General features: G+C 32.2%; 1 protein-coding gene across 1 annotated transcript in view; it reads right to left on the bottom strand.

Annotated features, from left to right (window-relative positions):
* LOC148281915 (uncharacterized) overlaps window positions 1–24940 on the bottom strand; it is a 67083-nt gene that overhangs the window by 21835 nt on the left and 20308 nt on the right. The window contains exons 2-3 of the mRNA XM_088225907.1: window positions 5036–5157; window positions 893–1001 (exon numbers count right to left, since the gene is read on the bottom strand). Coding sequence (XP_088082033.1) covers window positions 893–1001; window positions 5036–5157 — 231 coding nt within the window. The remainder of the gene's footprint in view (window positions 1–892; window positions 1002–5035; window positions 5158–24940) is intronic.

Genomic DNA, 24940 nt, shown 5'->3' with positions numbered 1-24940 from the left:
TTAATTTTTATAACATTTCTTTTTTTTTTCCGGAGAAATCTGTATTTATAATAAATTAACGTGAAATCTGTAATTGGTCCTACTTTTTTTAATTGTTCTCTTGTACCTAGTATTTTTTTAAATACTGTATTATTTCCATAATATATAAATAAATAAATTACTGATTGTCACACTTCAATAAGTAAAACAGTAAGACGTCAAACTTTGGCTTTATTTTTTTAAGGAGTTCTTTTGGTGGTTATTTGAAGGTCAGTGGCAAAGTATGCTATTTATGTAGATAAGTACTAGATAGGTACTCAAACCGATTAGAAAAACAAAACATGTTACAAAAACATACCGAGGTTTACTTTCAAGAGATACGTTATTTAATTTGAAACAGAAAACGCCATCCGTCGCTCGAACGATTAAACTCGAGCCTTAACTCAGGGCAGGAATATTTATAGAGGAGAATAGTAGCTTGTTTATCCAGCAAGCAACTTATTGATCACCTTAGCGACACCAAGGGTATTGTATATAGCAGAGATAATTTATTTTGAACGGTAGGGATATTACAGCCTAAAAAATCACTTTCCAAGTAATGGTTCGATGTGTGCTTTTGGGTATCGTCCGCATGCTCCCAAAAGAATTGTGATAATCGAATAATTATACATTTTAAAAAACTTCACATGCAAGAATGGATACAATAAAACTTCAAGCTTACACATACGCGTACGTAAGTTAAATTCAAAAGCATTCTGCCAAATAAAATTAATCAAAAAATACCTCGTATGAGTATTTATCGTACTAGCCGCCTTCTGTTTGATGTGCGTTTGCATTTTCTGGACTATTCCTAATTCCTTGAGATACCTATTGTATTTATGATAGTTTGTAAGAGAGCAATAAAAAGACTCACATTGTTGACTAAAGCCCCGCAGTAGTCAGCGGCGCCGTGCGGAGCCAGGAGGTTGATACCCAACTGGAGGAAGTTACTTCCATTGCCGTGGGTCATGCAAGGCGGGGTTCTGGAAGTAAACACAATTTAACTAGAAAATTTATTCAATTACTACCCACTACTTACATTTAAAAAGAATACATTAGTAGATATCGACGCTGGAAAGGAAGAAGTTTCGGAGCGACATGTAGCAACTCTACAGACGAGCCAATTTTGGTTTTAATTAATAAAAAAATTCTCAAACATTCGTATTATTTTTGCGAGATTCCTACATAATTGAAATAAAATTTGAAAATACGAGATTCTCTATATTTTTTTTTTTTAAATTGGCTCTTTCGTAAAATTGCTAAAGGCACACGCGCTTTAATGTCTACATCAGAATTTAAAAAAAAATTGAATTATTAGCACAATATGTTATATTTAGATAATGTTCATTAGTTATTACTTGAACACAACATGCGCAAATACGTAAAAAAAAGTTTATTTACACAATTTCTTCTTAAAATTGACTGGCCTAGTTAAATTCCATAAATATTATGAAAGTTATGAAACTGAATTATACTTACAGTTTAATACAATTATTTTACCTAACTTACATAAGGGACTATTTAATTTAATACATTGCATTAGTTCTCCGATAATTATTTCATTAATCGTTAAAGATATCAATATCAGCATTACTTTCTAAATAATTATATAATCTTAACATACGTGATAATGCATTTAAGTGAGCCATATTAATAATAAAGGTTGGAAGATAAATTTAGTGTATGATCCTTTTCTGAACAAAATGCAGAATCAACATCACAATGAATTATTTTATAAAAATACATCAAGTTTAAAATCCGTCTCTTAAATTCCAACTTATCTAGAAAGAAATTTTCTAATTTCTTAAAATCTAATCAGAAAGCGCTAATCATAAAAGACTGAAGGGTTTTGCCCAGGCTACATTTAAATGTTAGGTTGCGAAGAATTTTTGCACAGATTCAATTAAATTTATGAAATGTGGTGACCAGACTACACATACAAATTTCAAATTACTACAAACTGATAAATTGTACAAACAAATTATCGATGATACATATTTAAAAGGTTTACATATTCTGTATATGAATCCTAACATCTTTAGGGCTTTTTCTTTGATATTATTAAAATGAGAGGGAAACGTAAAGCGTGAGTCGAGAGTTATTCCTAGATCTCGAAACGTGTTAACTGAATTAATGCTCATATTATTAATACTGTAAATGATATTTTTTGTTATTATTTTCCTTTTAAATATAATGTTGTAACATTTTTGTACGTTTAGAAGCATATCATTCAGATCACACCAAATACTTAAAGTATCGAAATCTTTTTGAAGCATTTATTAGTCAGCTGATGTCTCAATTCTACGGAATGTCTTTGAATCGTCAGCATACGTCATACATTCCGCAAAGCTTTAAAAATATTTTTTACTCATATAAATAAAATGAAAAAGTTTAGACGATTATCTACACAGGTGTGTTATATTCGTAGGATTTATAAGATAAGTGAAATTTAATTGAACCCGTAGAAAAGAAAGCTAGAAAACACGATAGTAAAATAGCACACGTCTAGCGAAAAGATAAATAATAACGCTATTAGAGATAGGAGGTAAGAAGCAGCAGGTAGCGAAATTACAGACGAAACAATGTAGCGGTTTTAGACTTTCGATTACGAAAACACCAGTCATCATAATAATTCATTTATTTTCTATGGGATCTCATGAGTAAAACGAAAGTTTCATTTGAGAGTACCACACTGTGATCAATGTCGATACTTTTATTCACGCTTTCTGAGCATATCATCATTGTATCATCCATTTTTATAGCATTAACATTGTGCTACTCTATTTTAAATCCATTTCCTATGCTCTGACACAACACTGGTCGGAGCAAAACAGAGTGCATACTCCTGAGCCGACCCTGAATATCCTTCTCCTTATATTTAATTTATTCGGTAATGGGGTTAGCGCGTTTGTCTACGTTGTAAGAGGAGTAAAATTTCTGACACGGTGACGTGAAATTTTAATTTAAAAAAGTCTTTATATACTAATATTTCATTCAATTTCATAACTAACATAAAGTTTTAGCTTTTTTAGGGTGCAGCGGTGGACGTGGCTTGATCACGCACTGCGGATGCCTTAACCCGAGTCGTCTCTTCTTTACGCCTGCGGGCTTCCGTCGCCCAGGAAGGCCGTCGATGGCGAACTTTTGGCTTTATTCAGCAAAACTAAGGGACGTGGGATTGACGTAGGAGAAGGCGAGAGTGCTGGCTGGTGATAGGGTCTCCTGGAGGCGTCTGGTGATGTCCACACGCTCCACTTAGCAGCGGACAATCCGGACCGTCAAGTAAGATTTGCCTTCATGCAAGAAAAAAAATTGAGATACGCTGCAATTGGAGAAACAATAAAGTTCTCTTTGTACTATAAGGCACAGATAAAAAAATTGGTGGCAATGATTGTTTAAAATACTTAATCGCCAAGTCACCTTTATTTAGTTTAATTAATTCTTTCAAAAAACCAAATCAGATAATCGTTGTAAAATCATTAAAGTAGTCACGAAATGATTTTTTAAACAGTGGGTGGATGATTTTCAGCATGTGTTAATTTTATAAATTACATTTTGATAAGAGCATCACACAATTTGACGAAATGAGAAGCAGTATAAACTAAACTGCCTTGAACATGGATTTTCCAAACATTAACATGACACCGCAATCCGTGAAACACATGAGCAAAAATTTTAAAGCGAATACAATCTTTTCTATCCACACTACATATTATCCTGTATCAGTAGGCAAAACTTATTCTAAGTAAAAATAATGACTTGATCAAACAGAATGTCTTGTGGCATTGTCCATTTTAAAAAAAAATCCGTACAGTCATACATAATAAGTAAAGATTTTTAAACATTAAAACACCAATTTAATTTTCATAAATTATGTAAAATAGGTAACCATTAAATGTGACAAAAAAAAATAGTGAGAAAAGAATAATCTAAACGTTTACGTTTTCCGTGGGGATAATTAGAAATAATAAATAAAAATACCAAATGCACACTTTGAATTATCCGTGCACACATGTACACACATGCACACGTACATATTTACTCCGATCCGCGGTACTGTTTTTCTTTACAAAGCTCGCCTTCAATCGGTACCATGCATAAAGTACGATTAGGGAACATCCAATAAGAGTTTTAAATCCCCCAATACGAAAATATCATTTTTGTAAAAACTGTAGAGTGGCGGTAATGCACGCCGACCGACGATGTTATATTAAAATTAAGATGTACGTACATATAGCAACTATTCCAAATGAACAACTCCATGACGAAATTTTCTGAATAAATGCTATGTTCAGTTTAAAATGTCTACATTAATACATAAGTCCATTATAATTTTTACAGACGCGTCTAATAAATAAATTTGAAGTAAATGTAATTGTTTTTACAAGTTGGTATGTAAAAAAGGGGAATTTAATTTAGTAAAGCAAAGAGTCAAACAGAAACCGATATTTTTCAAAGGGTACTGCAAATCAACCATATTATTTGGAATTTTGAAAAGAAAAAATAAATCACATGTAGGACGCCTTTTTTGTAATGATTTTATATTCAATTTAATTAAAGATTCGGCGAAATCATTTTCAAAAATGATATTCAAGGCTCCTTATAAATTTCTTTTGAATATTCTCGATTTGATTAATATACATTATACTGAGAAGACCATACTAACGAGTCGAATTCGAGTAGACTGCGTACATAAATATTGTATAGAAGTTTGAGTGTGGTGATGAGAATGGCTTGGAGATCCGTAAGATAAACCTTAGAGAATAATAATAAGATAAACCATTGTATACGCCTTATCCGCCATTGTATTTATGTGATCTCCAAATAAAAACTTATCATCCATCAATACACCCAAATCTCTCACTTTCATTGAACGATTGACAATTTTTCCAGATAGTTTGTAGTCAAATAGTATATGTACTTTATTTATTCCTAGTAAATGACATGACGACATTTATTAATATTTAATAATCACCGAGTCTATTTACATACAAACTATAGTTGATATATGTTTTACCTATAATCTCTAGCGTGTGCTATTCCACTGAAGGTCTGATTGAAGTTTATGCGGATGGTCATAAAGCCGGCCTTACACGTGGCTGTTACCACGGGGGAAAAGTCCACCGTTTGTTCGAGACCCTGAAATCAGAAGAAAATTACTTAATAAATAATTAATTATGTATTTCAATAGAAAACAACCAATCATGTCTATCAAATATTACAGAATAAAAACTTAAGGCTGAAAAATACTCATATTGCATATTACGAATATTAAATAAAAGATCATTCGAGAATACAGAGGGAATATGTACTACATAGAATATTATCATGAAAATAAAAAAACGAAGGACTCTAAGTTTTTTTTGGTTCTTATGCCGTGTGTCGTGCGCACTCTTTCCCGACGTTTCAGATCGCATTACAGCGTCCATCACCATCAATTTACCTTAATTTTACTGTGTCGTATGGATTTGGACGATGCGTATGAAATGAGCCTAAAGGTAACACTATCGTTACCATACTCTAATTATTCAGGTGGAAAAGAGGAGATATGTAGGGAAGTTATGAAAAAATACTCCACAACACCCAGAACAATTGAGAAAAAAAAACAAAATATTTTTTTTTTTGCAACTGGCGGGAATCGAACCCGCAACGCCAATTTCACAGTTGACCGTCCTACCAGCTGCGGTACGGCGCCTGTCTTGCAATATATTGTACTGCAATCGGAAATCGCAATACAGCCTGCGATGCGGCTGCGCGGTGGAAGGTGCTCCGTATCGTTATTTAATATAATTGCCAAACCTCAAACGTCAAATAAACAAATCCTTTGTCTAATTTGTAAACTATTATTCACTTCCTAGAACACCGGAATATCTCTCAAACCAACAAAAAATGTTTATAGTATTATGACGTGCCTACAAAAATGGATTCAAATTTGGAACATAGATTGCTAATTGCATTAAATTGAGAAGATGATTCACGTTGATAATTTTTGTATATGTAAATGTTTTAACTTACTATTTCTTTAATCGATGCTTCTAACAGAAATATTTTGATTACGTTTTATAACCAGCGATTTTTTTAGCTATACTTGAGAAAAATATGAATCGAGAAGCACCTAAAAATGAATTTTAGTGCAAAATGCAAATATTTGTTTTGTTACGCGTCATCCTTTGGTAAGTTAATATTACATTTGCATACAAAGTAATGTTTTTATTACAACAAACATAACACCTTTTCTCATTAGCCGGTACTGTTTGGAAAAAAAATTAAAACGCTTAAAATTATAAATTAAAATCATAGTAAAAATTTCGTAGGTACCTACGGGTCAACATAAATTTAATTTAAAGGACACGAGAAAATAATAATAAAGGCATATTAATGCAGATTGCCCACCATTAAATAGGTCTTGAGTTCGATTCCCGATATGCTTGAAATAAAAAAATTATTTAATAAGATTATACGTAATATTTCTCGTAATAATAGTCTCTGGACTGGCTTTTGAAGTAAGACTATCAGAATTTAAAGCAAAAACTCATTTTCCATTTTGTAATTGACTGTCTAAGCTAAGGTTGTAATAATATAGAATATTTTTTGAGTAATTTTACTAGTAGGGGTTTGCCGACATATAATCATAAAATTATATCATAACTATTACCAAAAAATCGTCATCTTTAATAGAAGCATGCATGCATATAAGAGATTTATACATTCCAGTTTATTTTTAATCCATACCTTTTTTTTGGCCAATAACTAAGTAAGATATGTAAGGAATATGTGATAACTTCATTGGTCAATTTATTTTTAATACGCGACTTTTGTTTTTTTCTTGTACGACTGTATGTAATCTAAAGAATAAAAAATGATAAATAATAAATAATAAAACTCTTGAAATATTCATACTTCTTACTTTTTATTGCAGTTTATTTATTTTATGTGTGTATATGTAGGTATTTTTATATGTACGAGAGTTTGTATATGTATTAATGTGTAATAATATGAGATAGTAGGTTTGTATGTTTTTGCTTTTAGAATGAATAAATTCATAATATTTGTTTGTATTTTGCAATGTTTCATTCATGTCTTTGTGGGCGTTTTTTCCAATTCGTGTTAAAGCTTAATTTTAAAATGTATTTTTCTAAAGTGTATTTTTTTAATTACATTTTTATGTAAATAATATATGTATGGAAAAAAAAACAAATATAAAAAAAGGTCTAAATTGCGAAATTGTCTTAAAATGAGTGATTGTTAAAAATCAATAAGGAATATTAAAAGGCATTTATCGGTATATATAATTATACCAATATTATGTGTTTGTAAATGTATTTTAATATATTTTTCTGATAAAAAAAAATAAAATGAAAAAAAACGTATTTCACGTTGTTCTACTATGGCTGCTCATTTAGCTTTATAAATAACAAATTTCTTAAATAATTGCATAGAATTGAAATAAGATTTTGCCGCTTATTTTCAACAGATGTAGAAAACGTAGCCTATAGCCGCAATGATATTGAATTTCTAATTGCCGTTAAGTATAAATAAAAAGCAATTTACAGTCATTCAAATGGGCAAGACGTTGAAGAAATAACGATTAGTAGGTAGGTACCGTTCCAATATATTTATTTGCATCCGAAAATTTACGCTTCGGTCTCAATTTACCAATACTATACAAAACCACATTGTGAGGCTCTTGAGATAACGCCATCTCCAATCGCGTGAAATTTATTTATGAAATGTAAACAAAACTCACAATTTCATTATTTAAAGATTTTTCATTTCATTTTAATTTCCGGCCATTTTCTAGGTCGTTTTTCCGTGTTAGAAATAGGAAATAAGTTGTGTTAAAGCTAGTTACAAACTAAAAAAAGCAACAGTTAAAGTACGTTCACACGCATCAAATTACGTTATTAAAAAGCAAAAAAAAAATTAAACAGCGGGTCCCGTTTTTGTTTGTTATAATATCGTTGATAGGCGGACAAAGAGTTCAACTGCAAATGTGTAAATTTTCGGGAAAGCAAAAAACGTTTTTACCAATTATTTAGCTACAGAACTTTATTTTGCTAAATGGGTTATTATTTACAGATAATTTCATTTATGTAACAACATTCAAGTACAGTACAAATAATAAAAATATTCCAGATATACTACTTGAACCATCTAGTCTACTAATATTACTGAGACCATCTTGTACTATTTGTGCCACTGAAAATATGACATATACTTATTTTATTAAAACCAAAGTTTAATAAGCACAAAGTTGTTTATTTATGTTTTGAGTAGTCGTAGAAGTGTACTGTAATAAGGAACATTTTCGCATATAAATCACAAAATGAACAAAAATTAAGTTATACTCTTATGTCCGCTCATCAAAAATATATAAAACTGTATTTTCAAATTAGGATTGTCGAAAGAGAAATAGTATCGAAATAGAAGATATAATTTTAACATATTACAACACGGATGAATAAAATTTTAGAGAAGGTAATATAGATGTCTAGGCATCTACAGGGCTTATAACCTGTCATTGGCTGAGTTAAGTGGCTAACAGCTCCCCAGGGAGTTGAATCCGGTCCTTGTCTACTCAAAAATATTGTTCAGTAGATATAAATTCGAGTGAAATCAACAAAATAGCTAATTGAAAACGTTAATAAATGGTATCTTATAATAAGAACTCCGCTTAAATAAAAAAAATATGTCTTTGATACGCCTAATAAACGGTATAAAATATGCAACTAGACAGATTTGGAGAAGGACATCGTCATCCCCCTACTCAGGGACATGTATATATATAACAAGGGCAAGAAATAATACAATCGTCAATATTCCAATCTTTAACAAAACATTTTTTTCTTTCAAAAAACAAGCCTAAATCTGGCTGAAAAATAAAATAGAAGTTTTTTTTTTTAATTATGTGACATGTGAACAATGTAAATTAAATTTTAACCACTGTTAAGTCTATTCAAAACAAGTTATACTAGTAAGGAGCATATGCAAATATAGGTTAATTCTATATAATTACAATGGAATTCCATCAAGAAAAAATGTCAACAAATAACATAAATCAAAAAACTAAGGAGGAGGCTCTCTTGAATCAATGATTTATATTTTTTTTCGTATAATAATAATCAAAATTCAATACATCAACGTAATTATGTTTAAGTACGATAAGGCAAGATGGTGAACTATCAAAAGAGTGATTTCACCGCAGATGGAAGATATGTACATAGTACAGCGCCAGCGGGTTCACGACCACGCCAGAGGGGCACATTCTGCAAATTGTACTGACATACCAATATAATAGTAATGGTCCCGTGCTTAGAAACTAAAGCTTACCAAACGCTGTATCTGCTGAATATATCAAGCGATAGAATTATCGCTTTGTACGATAGAATTCTCGGATACAGAACAGTTTGGAATTGAAGAGAACAATAGGTAAACTTACTTGTGTAGTGTTTTTCAAAAGTAGAAGCGTCTAGTGCCTTTAGACCTACACCATGGGACGTTGCAATCATTATACCCAGATAATATAATACTTACAATGTATTAGTAACGGTTTCGGAAAATTCTTTTGAAATGTTTGCGTCGATTCGCTAACACAAATTTGGTGCTGTATTGCTTAAACCACTTTAAGGAAGATTTATTATTATTTTCGTAAATCTGTCAAATTTGTAGGCGTTTTCTTAAACACAAAAAATGTTATATGATTTATATGTAATACAAAAAAAATAATTAAAAATATTATTAATACTATGCGGGTTATAAACACAGTTAGTTATCTAACTTTACCCGCGCAGGAACTTACTGTGATATAATATTATGGACATATAAAGAAAGTATAAACATATAAAGTATAAACATATAAAGGAGTTTTAGTCCCAACAATTATGTATGGAAGTGAAACATGGAACTGGCAGAGGAAAAATGAAAGCCGAGTGAACGCGGTTGAAATGCGATCTCTTAGACGAATGTGTGGGAAATCAATGAATGACAGGGTTACAAATGATGAAATCAGGCGAGAGTGTAAATCTGAGTCAAGTATAATTGATAAGATTAAGAAAGGGTCTTTGAGATGGTTTGGTCACGTAGAACGAATGGACGACGAAAGAATGGTAAAACAAGTATATATGGCAAAAATGAACGGCAACGTGAGACAAGGACGACCAAGGAAGACGTGGCATGATCAGATAAACCAAAATCTTAAGTCTGGTCATGTCAAAAGCAGACAGAACCGAAGGGCATGTATGACAAGATGTATGAATGTGGAGGAGGCTAGGATTGTATGCCAGGATAGACGTGTGTGGCGGTTCATTCTCTCTGCCTTCCCCTACGGGAAAATGGCATGATGGTAGTAGTAGTAGTAGGGGAAACAGTTAACGTAGTATGGAAAAGAAATTCTTTGTGATAGTTAATTTCTTGGTAGAGCAGTTAAGTGACAAACGCGTTATCACTTATATATCGCCGTATAAAAATAAAATAAAAACGGATATAAGTCAATTTCGGTTGTGAAATTTTTCTACTATTACAATTAAATAAAAATCAGCTCAAAGTTTGCAATAATTCATTTTGATGTGAATACATTTTTGAAAGAACACCTGGTTTATTGTGCAGCCATACAATTACTAAGAGATGGATTCCATTATAAATTATAAACCCCATATTTGATTATGGTGAATTGAAATAATTTGTGCTTTAAGAAAATAAATATTTAAAATCAATTTACGAATTATCATAAATCTACATACCCACAACAGAAGATATAAAAAACGGGTGTTATATAAAATCGTAAAACGTATCGAGCTATTAAGGTCGTACCTAATGTCGCATACAGGTGTTTTTTAAACCCTGTCACATCCAAAACCACGATGATCAGTATGAGCAAGAAGACATATTGGCACATTACAATATGTTTTTAGAAGGACTAAAATCTTAAAAAATAAAATATAGAAACTTACTTCTGCAGGAGAGAAACGAAGAGGGAGGAGGGGGGGGTCTGAACCACACGGCCGCGCCCCCCTTGTTACTCCCCTGCAGAAGTAAGCAACCATTTGGTTTTTTTAAAATATTTTATTTTTAAAAATTTTCTTCGTTCTAAATATTTTTTAAATATGCTAATATGTCTTCTTGCCTATACTGATCATCGTGGTTTCGGATGCGACAGGGTTTAAAGAACACCCTGTATAGTGTATTTTCCCAAGTTTTCAATAGATAAGTACTGCCCATTTAAATCTATAATAAGCTTTGCTTATGTGTGAGTTGGCCTCGCGGTGTAATGGTCAGCGCGAATGCCTACCATGGTAGAGGTTGCGGGTTCGATTCCCGACATGATATGAAATATTTATTTAAAAAGGGTGTTTTCACACTAGAACACTTCATAGTCCCTAGACTGGTACCCAAAGCGAAAAACTGATCATCTTACCTTCATGAAACAAAAACAATCAAGATACGCTGCGATTGGTGTACCAACGCGGTGCCCTATGCACCATTAAGTGCGGAAAGGAAATGATGATGTGTGAGTAGCAAAAAATTTTCATATAAACCATACAAATGTTCATGCTTTCACAATCAAGAATTGTATGTTTACTTGGTTCACCGACAGGCACTAACACATAAAACCAGCCAATGACAGGTCATAAGCCCTGTAAATGCCTAGACTTCCATATACCCTTATTTAAGGTATTCTCCATCCCTGTTGTAATTTGTTAACAAAGGCTTATTAAAGACTGTACGTACCTATAAGCATATAAATATCATCAAAGGGGTATGTAAATAACTTTTTTCTCAAATAGAGATACCAACACAACAATAAAAATAATCTTATTTAAATAATGAACCACCATAAAATATAGATAACCTGTATTACTTATGCACTAACATTTTATGAATGCATTAACATTTTACCAAATAGAAAGTACGATATGTGATATGAACATTAAAATATTATCTGATGCCCATTTCTCTCATGCGCATATTGATGATATCAAGTACCTACCCTGTGTCTTTGAAAAATATCTAAGTAACTTTCATATCCGATTACGAGTATTATAACTTTCAGATAGGAAGTATTTCCTGTTGACATTGATACGAATAAAAAATAAAGAGGTCAGATGTAGGTTTCACTGGCATGTTTTCTATGTCCGTAGTTAGGGCATTAGAGTTTACAAAAAGCGCACTGGCTTTTCCGTCAGCTGCCAACTCCAGTGCGTATTTTAGTCAAACCAGCGGCAGCGCAGCGCAGCGTCGCGCAGCTGAGACATTAACAGCGAACCAACCGTCAGCTGTAAACGTCCATGACTGGAGAACAAGATACTTTGTCAAATGGGGCATACGTGGCTAAGGGTCTCGGAAGGTGTGTGCAGTACGAGGCACTACTAACTTGAATATCTAATTACTACGTTCATTACCCGCAAAGTCAAACCACCACACACCCAAATACACAAATTGCGTGTCGTTATTTTCAATTTGAAAAAAAACTACGTAATTTTCTCTTTAATTAGTTTACACAACTACGGAACGAATATTCAAGTTCGGAGCTTTGAAATAATTAATCATTCATCAGGGAATACTATACCTTTAAATGATTTACTTGTTACAAAAAAGTATTATTTAGGCATAGATTTAAGAATAGTCCAGAAACCGCTTACGCACATCAAACAGAAGGCGACTAAACTAGTCATAAACGAGTAGGTTTACGTTTTGACACATAAGTTTCTTTGTAGACGTCGCTCAGTACGCAACTCCTGATTTGAATTCAACTATGCCGTGTTGTATCCTTTTTAAGTCTAGAAATACTGCTAGGATTTTAGAGAAACAGGGTGGTATCACATTTCATGTGTAATTAGCAAATGAATGTGTATGTAACAAATACATTACTTAAAAATTGAATTATTTTTTCATCTGTCAGATTGTCAAAGAAACAAAATGGAAATTTTGTTGGTGTTGCTAAGATAGTAATTTTTTTTACCCTACTTTGCTCATCTAATGAGAGAACTAATGAAACTTGGATCTCGAATTAAACAACTCTTTCATGGACATTTGACCGACATTATCTTTAAAACATAAAATATTATTTAACATGATATGAAAATATCCGTTTATGTAAATTAAAATTTGTTTTATGTTTCAAGTTTAAAGTTCATTAACTCAATTACTCTTATTAAATGACCCTTTACTTATCTACTCTGTTGTTTCAATAAATATTTTCGTGTGCACAATAAAATATTAGGGAAAATAACAGATCGCTTTTTTTGCCTTACATTTGTGTTTTTTTACCTAACATTTGTGTTATAATTTTATTTTTGCCCATCGTGCAACATTACGCTGCGGCATCACGAATGCGCGCGGCGAAAGTGAGGCATAGTTGGGGAATTATTGGACACAGTCCGATGTATTCAAATATGATTCTACGCTCCATCTGGACTATTCTTAATTGTATGCATATAGGTATGCAATCCCAATAACAATGAGGATGCTCAGCAAAAAAACATGCAAAAATAGCCTGATTGTCAAGGGGAAAACTCTAATTACATTCGGTAATTTTACCAATGTTTCCTATTCCTATTTGAAATTTGCAATGGCATCCGAGACACAAGAGGAATATCAACAAATTATAAATCGTTTATGTCAGTGGGAAATGTCATAATCATTTCGATATAAAAACGAGAACCTAGTACTTATTATGCAAGACAAACAATTTAAATACGTTCCACTTTTGTGTCTCCTTTTAAAGAAACAAAAGACTTACATAAGCTGTTTTGCAACTACAGTTAAAGACTCGAGGCTCGGTGGAGACTCTTTACATACTGTAACATTGGCAATTCAGATTCACTGTCTTTATACATACATCTCCAGTGAAAGTATACGAGATATAAGCACGGCAGACCCGTGGTCTAGGTTTATTCTGACGCGCAATTTACTAGCATTTGTAGGGCGGGGTATCCGAGACCCGAGACAATATATTGCGCAGCGCAAATATTGCACTTGATTGACGGTTTGAAGAGAATGATAAATGTGAAGCCCATCTTTCTAAAGGCTAATATCCGATCCAAGCTTAAATATCCTCAGGCTATGCGCCATGCAGCATAACAAATGATAAAAGTGAACGTAGATAGTGTATTATCGGTCTTCCAGTAAAGAGACGCCCATTTACACTTAAAACTTGTACGGGTAGGCTTGAAGTTAGTTACAGTTTTTAGCAGATAAGATTTATTCCTTACTCGGGTCACATGTTGTACTCGTTTTTTCGTATAAAATGACTTAAATTTTTAGAATGCTTACATCGAATTTTTTAAGCTTTGATCTTTTCTTTACAATTATCGAAATTCACGGATAAAGGATAAATATTTTTAGGCGTTAATCAAAAAATTATTTGATAACAACGGTTATCAAAAATTGTTTTCTGAAGTATTTTCTTTTCGTATTCTGGAGCAATGTTATTTAAGTAAAAATGAAAATAAACGATCGTAAAACGCGTTGTTTTGTATTTTCAGCTGTGACTATAACTCGGAGTCACCAATACAATAAAGTTGTAAAATACATTTAAAAAATATTGTTAAAAATAGCATTACGTAAATGAGCAATGTATGAAAATTCTAGAATATTAGTTAACGATACACATAAAACTACACTAACCAAAAAGATATTGAAAACACCTAATGCATCAAAAGAAAACAGTTGTGCATAAAATATAGCCGCACGGACTGAGTTCTAATATTTTTAAGCAACAACAAGCCGAACATTTAATTTATTTATTTATATGTACGCTCAATGGGCGTTTTTAAGGACATATTTATGCATAGAAAATTATTATAAAGGAAAGTATAAAGACACAAGAATAATAATAATTGAGAATAAGAGAATACCAATAATCAGTTTATCTTCCGGACTATCTTGTCGTCAATGTACTTACGTACAAAACTAATTTATCTCCAGAAGCGTTTGATAATCTTCTGCCTAATCCGTGTTTGTTAAGATGTAATATGTGCAGATGTGCGTCTTTTATATGTTTAGCTTGGTTTGCATTATGTTGACTTACTAGGAACTTTGTTAAGCTTAACAAAATGACAGACAGTACATTCTTATTCTTTTTCTTAGTGGTGGATGTCAGTGCCAGCTGCAAGCTGCAATGCAAGCTCCTGACGTCACTGTGACCTGAGAAGATCTATTGTGCCGGGTCCACTGACAGTATATAGGCACATAAATATGTAATGCCCGAAATATACTTTCAAGGAAACAATTTAATATGTTAAAGGAACCAAGTCAAATATTTCAAATTGATGCGTTTTATAGTTTTCCGAATTTCTTTTATAACATAAATTTAAATGTTCCTTCTAAATTGGTAAGGTATTTACAAACCGTCGCAACAATACAGATACACAATCATAATTATTTCATTCCTTTATCCATGAAATTTTTTGTTTAAATTTATAATTTGCATTCAAAACGATCTCCGTTTTGAAAATTGAAATTTCGTGCATCAAATACGACTCCCGTATGAACTTAAAATTTATGGTCTCGCGTCTCGTATGCCACATTTACAATTTAATTTGATCTGGATTAAATGTGTTAAGTTAGTAGTGGGGGAGGAGGAGCGACAAGCGCGGACGCAGGTCGTTCTTACGTTGGATCGAGAATAGTACTATTGACAGTGGAAAAATTATAAAGGTTACTTATTTTTTCAATATACTATTATATATTTCTGTAGTAACGTTTATACATACAAATTTTGTATTGCTTTTTTGTTTTCACAGAACTGACCAGAGGACGCAGCTAACGTCAGTCAGCTTGTTCAGTCAGCCCAACAAGATCAGTACAGTTTACTCAGTTCCAGTATGTAGTACAAGTGCAGTCTCTTCAATCCATCATCGACGTAACACTCGTCCGACATAATTCATTATTTATTCGCCATGTAATAAATAAACATCAAACAGCAATCTCGTATCTTCTCTGTCAATCTATAACTGGGGTAAAAACTCCAACCACACCTCAATTCCTACATCTCTAATTATCACATTTTATATTCATTCATTCGATTTCCTGTTGCACTCAACTTCCTCGTGAGCTGATTAAATTATTTGAGGTTTTCTCTGATACCTGCTATCCGGTATCGCAGCAGTCCATTAAAAAATATTTCCCAAAAATATTAGTCATTTAAGAAATCTCCTAAGAAAAATCTTTGCGCAATTAAAGTCTAAACTTCCACAGTGAAATACCTCAGTTGTTAGTTTAATGGTAACACTATTTCTCAGCGGCGAATGGAAGTTAGACCGAAAGTATTTCGATACAAATTACAACGATTAAATTTATTGATAAGGTTTGATAATTAATTGCGCTGGTAACACTGACGATCATTTCTCTTATTGGGCAAGCACTGCATCCTTATCGTAAGGCCGGTCCGAGGTCTCAACTAGCGAAGAATACTGGGCGGGTTTCGCAACCGAAGAATGAAAGAATAGTGTTCACCAGCTTCACACTATAACGGCCGCGGTGGGCAATGGCCAATCGGTAGACCGAAGCGAAATCCACTACTGGCCGAATTGATTAACTCTGTCAGCATCGCCATTAATAAAACAATGATATGTTTCAAAATGCACCTGTTGTACAGTTAGTATTTTATATTGTTATGTGTGACAATATGGAGTATTGTATTGAGGTTGTACTTATGACTTTGCATCGAGCAGTTATTTAGTTTTTACCGCCTATCAAAGTTTCTTTAATGCGTTACGTCAAATTGCATTGTCTCTCTTGTTCTACTTTTCAATTGTCCGTTACACATCTTACAAATAACATAACTTTTAATATTTTTTTTATTTTTATTTTTATTTAAATTTATTTTGTTTTTTTTTACAATATACATAAGAGGTAAAACAGAGTATTCAAAAAACGATAGTTACATAGCAATAAAAATACATATCAATGTTAAAAATAGTGAACAAAAAAATCCCAATAAGGCATGGTCTATTCGTGGGTATACAAAAAAATGATATTGAATTTTCGCTCCTATAATGAATAGACAGTTAAAATATTTTTGTGTTACATAATAAAGAGAAAATAAAAGATTATATGTTTTTTTTTTATAGTAATTAAAAAAGGAAATAAAAATTATTAAGAAAACATAAAAATATTCCTTATTATTAAAGGGCAGCAAAATATATCATAGAAAAAAAGAGTTCATATCTTTTGTATGAATCAAGGATAGTACGTGTTTTTTAAAAGAAGAAAAATTTTGAAAAATTTTGAAAGTTTGGAATCAATGAAATATTATCAGTAAAAAGAATCAAAAGTTTTTGGTCCTATAAAATATGCATGTCTCTGTGCGAGCCTCGTTTTACAATGTAATCAAACATTAATTTGAGTCTACTAAAACAGTTTATTTTTAAACACAATAACAAAAAATCGGACAATTGTTTCGCCTTGTTAGGGCAACCGAATGTGAAGGTGAAGAAGACTGAAGATCCTCAAGTACAGTTATATATCTCTAGGTACTTAAGTTATAATTGAACGTATCAAGTTAAGCATGTAAAATGGTTAAAGTTATGAGAAAAACCAACAGTTAAGGGTATAAAAACTGTTTAAACAGACTCCAATCAGTGTTTGATTTTAATATTAACATTATTATATACAAAATAAACCCTACAAAATAAACCTTAAGTCAATAAATAAATAACATAACAAATATAATGAATTAGTTAATCTGTAAGTCGTTCACATTACGTGTAAGATTACATTTCTTATAAAAACCATTTAATGTTGTTTGGTAGTTTTGATATTAAAATCGATAAAAACGAATCATCTGTTACTAGACAAAGGACTATGATAACAATAGTAAGTATTATTTTATTTTGTTAAGTGATCGTTCAACTGTCTTCAAGTGTTTGTTTTTGTCACTGGATGACATTTGACAAATATTTTATTTGTGTCGTCAAATTGGTGCCTAATGAAAGAGTACGCGCCCAAAGAGCATGCATGGGTACTCTTTGCTTATATGAAAAAAAAATAGCATATGGTTTTAGTACTGAATTACTTACATCATCATCATCATCATTCCCTTTCTGCATGGTGCATAGGGAACTGCATTGGTACACCAATCGCAGCGTATCTCGATCAATTCTGTTACATGAAGGTAAGATTAGCAGTCTAACGCTTCAGGTACAAGCCCAGGGATTGCGAAATATTCTAGTGTAAAAACACCTTTTTAAATAAATATTTCATTTCAACCATGTCGAGAATTGAATCCGGGACCTCTTCATGGTAGGCAAACGCGCTGATCATTAGGCACACCACGAAGCTGACTAAATACATTTTTCAATCAATTAAAATTGTCAAAAAAACAATTACATGAGATTCAATTAATATTAGGTCAACGCAATTATTTTATGTAGGTATATGTAGAAACTCGATAGAAAAGTGTATTAATGGTTGTCAAGAAGAATCGTTTCAGAAATGCCTAGTTTGTCTGTAGGTACATCTTTAATTTATCTCTTGACTGGTACGTGAGCTGAAGAATTGGATCCTTGATAAATTATATTATAATAAACGGTGATTTTTTTATTTCAGTGCTGTGCATTATACCTACATAAACGATTAGCTGCATGAATAGGTAACAATATTTTCAGCAAATCTTCGATTTTTTGCAGATCTAAAAAGTAACCAGATTAGTTACCCAAAATCCAAAGTTGCATTATACAAACATAATACCAATCGTGCTAAAATTCTTGGACTCGTTTAATGACGATTTGCACGCTTAAATTATCAATTTAATGGAAAAATATAATTTCACAGACTAACGTAGTTTGCGTAATTACATTTTACATTACCAAACTACGAGGTTAATATTATAGGTAGGTACAGAAAATTAATTAGCCATTTTGAATAGAAAATGCAATATCATTTTTAATTTAAATTCTTTTTAGATGGTAAAATTACACAATCATGAGAATTGATATAGGTACCAGCACGCAACGAATATAAAGAAAAGTAAATTATCAAACGAGTGAAAAACTCACCTGTTCATACGAAAACAAATCAAAAAAGGCCACCAAGTTGGTTATTTGGTTCAATAATATCAAATATTCAATTTCCGTTTTGTATTCAACGTTCAATTGGTATTTTATATAACTCTTTCAGACCTGAATCAATTCCTGCGGAAACAAAAAGTTATTTCTATTTCGTGTACTAAAATAATTATTTGAAATTATTATTTCAGATTTTTTTTTGTAAGCAATGGGTCTCAAACTAATAATTAACCGACCGGATTGCGGTCCCGTGGCCAGTGTCACGGACTCACGGATCAGAGGTCCCAGGTTCGCGTGTTTGCGCCCCGCTCACCACAACTTGGTTTCCATTTTTTAATAGTGAGCTATTTACAACTCATCGAAAATGGCCCCGAAATTGGCATATTCGGGCAAATCATAAGAACGCAAATATTATTTTTTTTATTTAAAAAAAAACCTGTCTTATTATTTAACAATATATGTTTAGACTTGCTTTATATATCAGTCAAAGACCATGGAAATTCGCTCCAAAACAAATGAAACAGCCAGAAGTCAATCTATCAACATTAAAAACGTTTTTTTTTGTGTATTCTGATTACCGACGTATAAAAAAATAGAGCGGTACTTAAGGGTTCCAGTAATTAAAAAATACACTCGACAGTTTTGGATATCGGTAGGTACAATAATGATAATAAAAAAATCGTGTATATTTTAATGAACACCCGGGATGAAAGGGTTAGTGATTTATTTACTAAGATAACTTTTGTAAATATAATTAAATAGTGTGGTTTAATTCAATGCTATGAACTTGAAATAATACACGCCATTTTTTGTGTCGTAACACGAACTTTAGAATTTTTAGTAAGAGAACTGTCGCTGTAATTTCTCATTGCAAACTTAGTAATAAATAACGACCAATGACCTTCGTGTGACTATTATTGTCGTATAGGATTCCCACACACGTATTGAGGAAGTGTAATCTCAAAGTTATTTAGTATGAGACAAAGAGACAAGACTGGTGGTGGTCGCAATTATTGACAATCTTGTCAGAAATCACAATGCTTCGTGCTCACAATGCTGTGGCTTGGATACACCTATAAACATTATAGTGCGTTACGAGATCGTGTCAACTCCTTTATATTATTTATGTGTTTTTCAACCTGAAAACACTCTTGTAAATATGAGCGCAAACTTTACTTTTATAACATAAAGGTATCCAAGAAAATCCAAGACGATAAACCACTTTTGTCGTTTTGGATTTCCGATCCGATCAGCTCCCCTATTCAATTCGTACATTATTTGTGCGATACTCTGCTGGTTAAATTACTACGATAAATAAAAATAAAATAATGACAATACCCTTTACCATCATAAGAAAGTATTAGATTAATAAATAAAATATTAAAGTTAGTATATGACCTTCCCTATCTAACAGCAACTAAAGAACTTTTTGAACAAACTAAACAATTAAACGTAACTGAACTCTTTAAACTAGAATCTTTAAAATTTATTCATAAATTAGCCACTGATGTAATTGTAGACGAAGAATTAAAACTTGAAAAAAATTGTAGTCAACATGAACACAATACGAGAATATCAGAAAAATATCATACACAATCTTTTAAAACGAGAAAAGGACAATCAAGACTTATAAACCATGGACTGAAATTATACAATAAACTACCAGACAAAACTAAACAAAAGACTCAGACAACCTTTACAAAAGATGTTAAAAATATTATTATTAACAGTAGAATGTGAATTTCAAAAGTGAAAACATTTTGTTAAATGTATGTAACCCGTAAGAGTTTATCAATAAAATTTAAATAAAAAAAAAAGCCCTTGTATTGAAAAGGGAAAAAAATTGTTTCGTTTCTGGAATTTGAAAGTTCTTAAAAAATATAGGTATGCAATATATTTAATATTTTATTTTTGATTTTGATTTCATAGTGATACATTTATTTAATTAAGTTTCTATTTTCAATTAAATCCATCTATGTACAGAAAACCAGTTAATCAAAACCGACAAGAAAAGTATCAGCATGCCATAAATCGTTTCCCATATAGTCACCAGACAAAGAACACCAGGAAATGGAGTTCAAATCGTTCTGCAATCATATGCCATTTTGTTACCTTACTAAGGAATGGTTCTAATATAAGGTTTTTGTAATAATAATGTTTTAGCAGTAAACATTATACTAAAAAGCACAGTATCAGTATTTTGGAGTTTGATGTATCTGTGGGGCATTTTTAACAAATTCTAGTCTTGCAAAGGTTATCAACATATTTTTTCTCTGAGATGGTTTGGTCACGTAGAACGAATGGACGACGAAAGAATGGTAAAACAAGTATATATGGCGAAAATGAACGGCAATGTGAGACGAGGACGACCAAGGAAGACGTGGCATGATCAGATAAACCAAAATCTTAAGTCTGGTCATGTCAAAAGCAGACAGAACCGAAGGGCGTGTATGACAAGATGTATGAATGTGGAAGAAGCTAGGAATGTATGTGGCGGTCCATTCTCTCTGCCTACCCCTACGGGGAAATGGCGTGATGGTAGCAGTAGTAGTAGTAGTAACAAAGGTTATATCTTCTCATAGTTTTTTCACCTCTAAAGTGTGTTTGATAGTATTTTTTCAGTTCAAACAAATTAGTCTTTTAAGCCACTCTACTCAACTTAATTTGTTCAAAAGACCACATTGCCAGTATAAGCATCCGCACATGCATAGAAACTCAAGCTTAAATGAACGAATTAATTAATTCCTTATTTTGTATCGTATCCTAAATATTTTACTTACTTAAATTCAATACAAGCGTAAAGCTTTTGCTAGCATCTTAATAGGGGGGTTTCTTTTTTATTTCATTGCTAATACATACCTTTCTGTGGCGTAAAGCTGCCTGTTTATTTTGTTTGTTCAGAATCCTTACAAAAAAGGGTATATCAATTACATATGGGCGAAGGTGTAAATTTAATATTATGTAATAACCTGCCGGTAAAACAACTTTGTGATTACAAAGTGATTGTAGATCACTTTGTTGATCCGGAATATAAAAAAAAAGTTTCTCATACTCACAACACTAGATTAAAAACTAAGGGCTCCCGGTCGTTCCCCGAATTATAAATTATTTCGGAGAACTAACATTAAATTGCGTCATTCCAAGGTTGTTCAATGATCTCCCACAAACATCACTAACACGAAAGATTATTAAATGAAAAAAAATAACTGAAAAAATCTTTTAAATGTTTTATAGTGCCTGTTGATAAATAAATTTGTGTAATATAAATAAAATACTGTTAAATAAACCTGTCATAAAAAAATAAATGTGTCCCACCGAAAAGTCTTTAGACTTGGTGGGTAACAAATATTAATATGTATTTAAAAAATATCAAATAAACGCTTTTCTGCAGCACTGAAAGTAAAAAAAAAACAAATTGATCAATTCAATCAATCCTTATATTATCAATCCTTAAATAAAATAATGTTACTAGAACCTTTGAGTTTTTCTACTGACATTTCTTGGTGGAACTGCATTTTAATTATAATAATAAAAATACTTTATAGTTTTATTCTACTTTTATTTATAAATATTTTATATTTTTTTAACCAGTGACCGGGTTTCGTCGTGACCGACATCGTCCAGTCTGACGATGTCGGTCACGTAAAAAAATTATGAAATAATTATAAATAAAAGTGGAATAAAACTATAAAGTATTTTTATTATTATAGTTACTAGAACCCTTGAAATAATATAAAAACGGATAGTAATTTTGAAACAAAGTCACTATCAACCTTTTTCGTTTTGTTTTACTATTTTTTAAATACATTTTATTGATTCGCTGTATTAAAATTATAAACAATGCAGTTGTTTTTTTCCTACTAAGTAAGATAAATCACACTTTGGCATTGAGCATTGAGATAATATAATTTCTCATACATTGTAAGTATACACATGAACCTATTATTTACCAAATAATACACCTTTACAAATTATTTTATGATAAACAAATCGTTTTAGTACGATTATTAAAACTTACACTTTAGATACCTACCGATTATTATGTACTCTATATACTGAAATATTGTTGGTTGAAATACTCTAGATAGAACATGTTTACAGTAAGGTAACGATTTGTTATATTTTTTGCAATAATCAGAGCACCACAGCCTCCAACATTGCTCTGTGTGGACCAAAACAGGCTTCGTACGTACACATTAAGCGTTAAGTCAGTGATCTAGTGGGAGTAAGCAAGGCCGACTCAACTTCTGTACTGCCGCGACCGGCCTACGCTGAATTACAAAAGTGGACAGTCGCAAAAGGGCTCAAATACTCCACCCACATGCCGATTGAACCAAATGTACCATTATTAACCATTTTTATGCAGCCAGTCTCAAAATATACCAATATTAAATAATTACTTGGCGACTTCACGGGTATTGCAATGATAATAGTTAACTTTATGTTTAGTTACCTACCTTCAATCTGATCTAACGTACCTTATTATCCCGCTGTTAATATTCCACTATGTAATGTAGCAAATAATAATAAATACTTGGGTATACAGATCACCAGTTTTACCACCTCATGGGTTGGTTGGTTAGCACATTAAGCTTACTTGTTGATATTGCACAATGTAATGTAGCAAAATATACATAGAGACAAGTATACAGATCACCAGTTTGCCCCCTCATAGGGCGATTTTGTCAGCGCATTGAGCTTACTTGTTAATATTGCACAATGTAATGTAGCAAAATATACATACAGACAAGTATACAGATCACCAGTTTTACCCCCTCATAGGGCGATTTTGTCAGCACATTTAGCTTACTTGTTAATATTGCATAATGAAATGTTGCAAAATATACACAAAAACGAGTATACAGATCACCATTTTTACCACCTCATGGGGCGGTTGGCTAGCACATTGAGCTTACTTGTAAGAGGTTCCCGCACATATACGGAATATGAACATATGAACCAATATTTCACTTTTAAAACTAAGCATTTAATAAATGTGCCTCGATAAAATATTACCAAACAATTTGTCATAAGATTGGATGAATTTTTCAAGAGGAGGTACGTATATTTATATAAAAAAATTAATAATAAAATAGATCCCACTGAACTATTGTTAGATAATTTAGCATACCTTGATTCAATAGCAGATTAACTAACCTTTTATTACCATCGATACATTAGTCAAATCTGAGTATAAACGAATATCAATGGATTGAAATAAAAATTCTTGTATTTTGCCAGTTCTCCTATATGGGTGCGGATCTTGGCACCTTACCAAAGCTCAAAACACCAAACTTCTAAGTTTTGAAAGTAAGTGCTTGAGAAGAATATTAGGTAAAAGGTGGTTCGATTTTATAACTAACATTGATGTTCGAGAACGGACGCAGCAGCCTCCTTTAACGAGCGTCTTGAGGGTGCGGTGGTGGACCTGGCTTGGACACGTGCTGCGCATGCCTCAGGAGAACCCAAACCCAAGTTGCTTCTTGGACTTTATTCGGCGGAATTAAGAGGGGCTGGATTGACATGGGAAGAAACGAAAGTGCTGGCTGGCGATAGGATCTCCTGAAGGCAACTGGTGATGTGCACATGCTCCACTTAGAAGCGGATGCGGAAAAGAAGAAGAAAAAATAAAAAATCACTTCGTCGTTAATGTACTTTTTTTTTTAAACAACTAGCTTTGTTAACTGTTATGCACTTTTGTAGTTGTGAAAATCTAATAATAATATTTCAGCAGTACAATTTACTAAATTATTAGAGTACTTGGAAGTCAAGCTCAAGTAAGTGGCTGGTTTCTAGGAGATACAAAAGTAAAATGACGGTGCCAGTATATAATAGTAAGCAGACGATTGTAGATAAGTTGTTGTCATACATAGATTTCGTACAGCAACACATTAACTTCTCTACCCGTTATTATA

This window comes from Micrasema longulum, unplaced genomic scaffold (assembly GCF_059751315.1).
Source record: "Micrasema longulum isolate JH-2025_06_02 unplaced genomic scaffold, ASM5975131v1 h1tg000398l, whole genome shotgun sequence".
In the NCBI taxonomy this organism is placed as follows: Eukaryota; Metazoa; Arthropoda; class Insecta; order Trichoptera; family Brachycentridae; genus Micrasema; species Micrasema longulum.
Note: the sequence above shows the minus strand (reverse complement) of the source record. Positions and strands in the feature narration are given on the sequence as shown.